The 5,175-nt window shown below is 35.8% G+C and overlaps 1 protein-coding gene across 1 annotated transcript; it reads left to right on the top strand.

Annotated features, from left to right (window-relative positions):
• Nucleotides 1–6: 6 nt before the first annotated feature.
• Nucleotides 7–3,739, top strand: LOC129573286 (putative ankyrin repeat protein RF_0381). Its single transcript, XM_055453673.1, has 16 exons — nucleotides 7–75; nucleotides 138–236; nucleotides 345–446; nucleotides 512–616; nucleotides 861–950; nucleotides 1,103–1,201; nucleotides 1,298–1,495; nucleotides 1,588–1,689; nucleotides 1,771–1,860; nucleotides 1,936–2,025; nucleotides 2,166–2,264; nucleotides 2,323–2,421; nucleotides 2,541–2,639; nucleotides 2,718–2,816; nucleotides 2,989–3,275; nucleotides 3,338–3,739. The coding sequence occupies exons 7-16, from the start codon at nucleotides 1,348–1,350 to the stop codon at nucleotides 3,365–3,367; spliced, it is 1,143 nt and encodes a 380-aa protein (XP_055309648.1). The 5' UTR covers nucleotides 7–75; nucleotides 138–236; nucleotides 345–446; nucleotides 512–616; nucleotides 861–950; nucleotides 1,103–1,201; nucleotides 1,298–1,347; the 3' UTR covers nucleotides 3,368–3,739.
• Nucleotides 3,740–5,175: the final 1,436 nt, after the last annotated feature.

The following is a 5,175-nucleotide window of genomic DNA, read 5'->3' as shown; positions in this document are numbered from 1 at the left end:
TGAAGTATAACGCGAGCGTCAATTTGCAGGAGCCCAAAAATGGGAATACATCTCTCCTTATTGCATCCGATAAAGGTTCAAATTAAAATTTGGAAATCATCGCTTCTTCTAAACATTCACTTGAATTTCCTGCATAGGTTATCTGGAAATAGTCTATTGTTTGATTAAAAACCATTCGAATGTTAATATTTTGAACAAAAATGGTCATTCTCCGCTTTATCTTGCAATTAAAAAAGGTAATTCATAACATAATTGGTAAATGGTTAATATTTCTAATGTACAAAATGGTTAAATATTATAAAATCAATCAATTTTCCTTCTATTTTATCATGAAATTGGTGTAGGCAATAAAAAAATCGCTGTTTTGCTCATCGAGAATGGAGCAAATGTTAGTTTTGAGCTTGGACCATGGAAACGTGCTATTTTCCGTTGTGTTGTGAACATTGGTAACACAGAGAAAATACAATCGATGTCTACATTTTGATCGACTAATTTTTAAATTCACTCGAAGTTCCAGGAATCGCGAGAAAAAATCAGCTAATCGCCACATTGAATAAAAAATCCGTGTATATCGATGAAGATGTCCGAGCTGCATTTTATGAAGCCATCGGAAAAGGTTTACATTTTGTATTTGTATTTCCATTTTAAAAGTGGAAGTAGAGTCAAATTCCCTTGATCATTTTCAACAAAAATTTTCGTCAAACGAAAACAACAAAAGAGAAAATATGTTGATAGAAGCACGTTTAGTGAGAATGCTCCATTCGATTCAGGATCCATCGAAGCGACATTTATTTGTACATAGCCAATGGTAATTGATCACCTAAAAATTAATTCGCAAAATACTTTGGTTTTCTCTACAGGTGATGTAAATTCCACGGAGTTAATCGTCAAAAATTGTATCAATAACTTAAGCAAAGATTGGTTGTCAGTTCACATCGCTGCAAGTAAAGGTTAGACTATTTTTTTGAGATTTTTTTCAGTGATCAAAGATTCTCGATGAAAAAAGAATAAGTATTTCGTTATATCGCCAACGAATCCACAAAAAATGGTTTTGAAAAGGGTTAAGTTAGCCTTTCTTTATAATAACATTTCCATCGAATAGGTCACGCGGAAATTTTAAAACTTCTGATTCAAAATGGTGCAAACGCAAGAGCCACAGATAAAAATGGAACACCACTCCTCTTTGTAGCGGTACTTAGCGGTAATTAAAAAAAAACATTTTTCGACGTGAATATTTCGTTGATAAAATACAAGGAATAAAAAAGAACAACCGAATGAAAACGGAATCAAATTCTAGGTCATGACAAAGTGATTAATACTTTGATTGAACACAATGTCGACATTAATATGAAAAACAAATACGGTAAAGCTGCTTTGCACGTTGCTATCGAGGCCGGATTAAAACGAATGGTTGAGTGTTTGATTGAAAATTCGGCAAATGTGAATGTTCTGGATGAACATGGAAATAGTGGGCTCATCCTCGCCATAAAGAAAGGTGAAAGTCTCAACCAGATTAAATTGGTTTCTGCCTAAGAAAACGCAATCAATGAACAGTAAGCTAAACATATTCCCATACAATTGATTTAGGTTTTGATGAAATTGTTGAACTGTTGATCGACAGCGGATCAGATTTTTATTTAGACTATGGAGAACCAGGGCAAGCTGCCATCGGCTGTGTTACACAAAATGGTAAAGCCAAATTTTATAAATCCGTCACATAAAACTTGGCTTCCTTTTTCATCAAAAACTGCTTGAATAAATGCATTTCAGCAAGCAGCAAAGTGATCGATGCACTTTCCAGGAAAGGCATACAAATTGCCAAAGATTGGGAAGCTGTACTCCGGAATGCATCTGAAATTGGTGAGTCTTTACAATGACATTGATTTATCAAACAAAGACAGATTTTCAACCATTAATCAATTGGAATTTTTGTAGGCGACACGAGGGGAACCGACCTAGTTATTAAATTTTGTGTTGCCAACAACAAGACGTTGAATGAAATGCTTCATTTGGAAGCCACCAATGGTAACAAGTCTTTTTTTGTTGTTAAAGAAGCCTATGTAAGAATCCGTGAGAGCTTTTTTGTCATTGACAGGCTCTTTCAAGATTTCATTTTCTCATTAGTGTGGTATGCATTCACCCAAAAACTAAATCTTATGGCATAGGTGGCGTCAATTTGATGAAGGCTCTGGTCAAAAACGGTGCTGACATCAATTCTACTGATCAACGGCAGAAAGCACCCCTTCATAAGGCGGCTACGAATGGTAATTATTCTTCCTATAATAACCGTGTCTATTTGATTTTGATCCATTTACAATTCAGGTCATGCGAATATCATCAAATTTCTCATTGAGAAAGGAGCTGACGTAAATCGTACTAACAACATAGGGGAAACGGCTCTTCATTTAGCCGCTATGCATGGTAAACACCTGTAAATTCTTGTATTCAAATCAAAGAGCATGAGAGACAAATCAAGAACATGGCTGTTGGTTTTTTTTCTCTTCTCCTTTATCATTATTTTAAAATTTACCTGGATCTAGGCAAGTTAGATGCCCTTAAAACGCTTATCCAACTTGGCGCCAACATTGAAGCCAAGGACTATGGCGGTGATACACCACTTTTTGAGGCAGCAATTAAAGGTAAATATTCGTGCATTCGTAACATTCATGATTTTTTATGCAAACACAATTCAAGACTTTGATCCAATTTCAATACAGGACATGTCGATATTGTGAAAACGCTCATCGAACACGGTGCCAATGTCAGTGCAAAGGCAGAAGCTGATTGGTTACCAATTCATGGGGCTGCATTAAATGGCGAGTATACATTTCTTCATTGATTTAAACTCCTTTTCTTTCATTTTTGTCATTGGTCAATTCTGAAAAAAATCAAAACGCTTCTAAGTCAAAAATTCATTGTTACGAATGACCTGTTTTATCACTAAACTCTGTTATGTTGATGTATTGTTTGTCCATTCACCAAATTCAGGTAGACTGAATGTTACTAGCCTTCTTATTAAACATGGTGCCCAAATAAACGCCAAGAACTTCGGTGGAGAAACACCACTTCACCTGGCTGCTCTTAACGCTAATTGGTCATTAATTCTCCTGCATTTAACTGTGTCGACTTTTCTTCTGATGTTCTTTTCGTTTAAAAATTTGTGCAAACAAATTCAGGTCATGCTGATGTCGTTCAGCTTCTCATCAAGAATGGTGCTGATGTTAATGCTCGCACTGAAGAGAATGAAACGCCATATGACCTCGCTAATAGTAAAAGTAAAATGTGCACATTTGTTTTAAAGATTAAGAAAGAAAATTGATTTGATTTCTTTTTCCAGATCACACGGAAGCGGCTAAATTATTATTAAAAGAAGCTCAAGCTTGAGCTCGTTCTCAGAGCTCAAGCTCCAGCTTGTGCTCAGAGCACGGTTCCAAAGACATCTAATACATTTTTCAGGCCTTCGTTCAAATTTTTGTTAAATAAACTTGTCTAATGATAGCGAACATTTATTGCCTTTTTCATTCACTGTAAGTTGGCTACAAATCAATACTTTCCTTTGTATCATTAATCTGATTCGAATACCTTCAAGATTATGAATAGAGTTGATAAGTGAGCACAATCGAATCGACATTAGGCTTCACCAAATTAAAGATATGAAGCTGTCAATCAAACAGTTCGAACAATTTGATTCAAATCTAAATGTTATCAGGGCATTTCAATTCATGTAATAAATTCTTCTCAATTGAAAAACCCTTTGTTTCGGCTGTACGTTGTTTTATTTTATAACGTTGTTTTATTTATTTTTTCGCTTTGTATCAAATTGAAAGAATCGTTCGACTCCGTTCGCGTGTACGCTATACGCGGCTGTATGTATGCGTCAATATGGTTCGTGTGTTTCTTTTTCTCGGTTTATCTCTTCCCATTCGTTCGTCGCATCAGCGTAGCCGGTACTTGCAAACAGCAAAAGATACGTGCTACTCGCAGTAGCTCCGCGATATTACGAAATATATTTTGAGAGCAAATGAGACCTCTGCATTTGAGTGGTCGGGAATAAAGATGACTAAAGTTAAACCACTTATGGATAACCGTAACAAAATATTCTTGATTTTTAAAAGTGCAACATAAATTCTGTTCGCTTGTAAGTGAATCGTAAAATATCTGTGGACTATAGAAATCGTGTTTCACTTTAATTGAAGCAAAAATGTTCGATACACTTTCAAGTACATTGGAATGATGATTCATTGTAAGGGTGGTTTTGGTTGTGATTTGGCTTCGGAGTGAAAATAAAGTGATAAGGAGCGTGAATTTCGATGTGCTGATAACACCATTGGATTGGGCACATGAAATACTGTATGAAAATCGAAAAAAAAAATTTAACTTTTTCTTTCGATTTTTGCCTGTTTCGGATCGTCTACATGCAAGTTATAGCGATTATGAATGAACGTAATGAGAAATGTAGCGAGAAATTACGTTCATTCATAATCGCTAGTGAAGCCACGCTGCCAAAACATGTACGTTCTTGTTTCCTTACTGCGCACTTCTTTTCTACGGTGAAGCAGACTGCTTTGTTGATGTGTATAACAATACGGGTAAAACCATAAATATATTGCCGGAATACCAAAAGACAGGCAATGACATCTCTAAACCAACTTATTGAATCATCGAATATTTTGAGCAACTTTTTTCAATCGTGTGTGGCTTGAGTTGAATCTAATCAACTTTACGGCGACACTAGCAGCTTCTCTGCACACACATCGTAGAAGAGAGTACAAAAATCATAGTATTTTGGTAAATGCATCGAGTAACCATTGCAAAACATCAATACGTTTTGGCTAACGCATAGTACCGGCCCACAGAGAAACTGTTAGCGTCGTCGTAAAGTTGATTATATTCTAGCAAAGCCATACACGTTTGAAAAAAGTTGCCGAAAAATACAATGATTCAATGAGTTGGAATTGAGATGGCATTGACTGCTATGTGTCAAATGACCTACATTTGAAATGTATTGTGGCACTTTCCCTATGGGTAAAACACCGGCGCTCGGAGGTTTTCATACAAAATTCCAATGTAGACGATCCGAAACAGACAAAAATCGAAAAAAAGTTAATTTTTTTTTTCGATTTTCATACAGTATTTCATCTGCCCAATCCAATGGTGTTATCGGCACATCGAAAT

This window comes from Sitodiplosis mosellana, unplaced genomic scaffold (assembly GCF_009176505.1).
Source record: "Sitodiplosis mosellana isolate CC-2019 unplaced genomic scaffold, AAFC_SMos_1.0 Smas_scaffold_6055, whole genome shotgun sequence".
NCBI lineage: Eukaryota > Metazoa > Arthropoda > Insecta > Diptera > Cecidomyiidae > Sitodiplosis > Sitodiplosis mosellana.
The sequence above is the reverse complement of the archived record's forward strand: the minus strand, read 5'-3'. Positions and strand labels throughout refer to the sequence as shown.

Excerpts from the sequence above, each read along its gene's own strand:
- LOC129573286 (XM_055453673.1), top strand. The coding sequence starts at position 1,348 with ATGAAAAACAAATACGGTAAAGCTGCTTTGCACGTTGCTATCGAGGCC. Across the intron at positions 1,496-1,587 it reads CATCCTCGCCATAAAGAAAG|GTTTTGATGAAATTGTTGAA; the intron begins GTGAAAGTCTCA and ends CAATTGATTTAG. Across the intron at positions 2,026-2,165 it reads TCATTTGGAAGCCACCAATG|GTGGCGTCAATTTGATGAAG; the intron begins GTAACAAGTCTT and ends CTTATGGCATAG.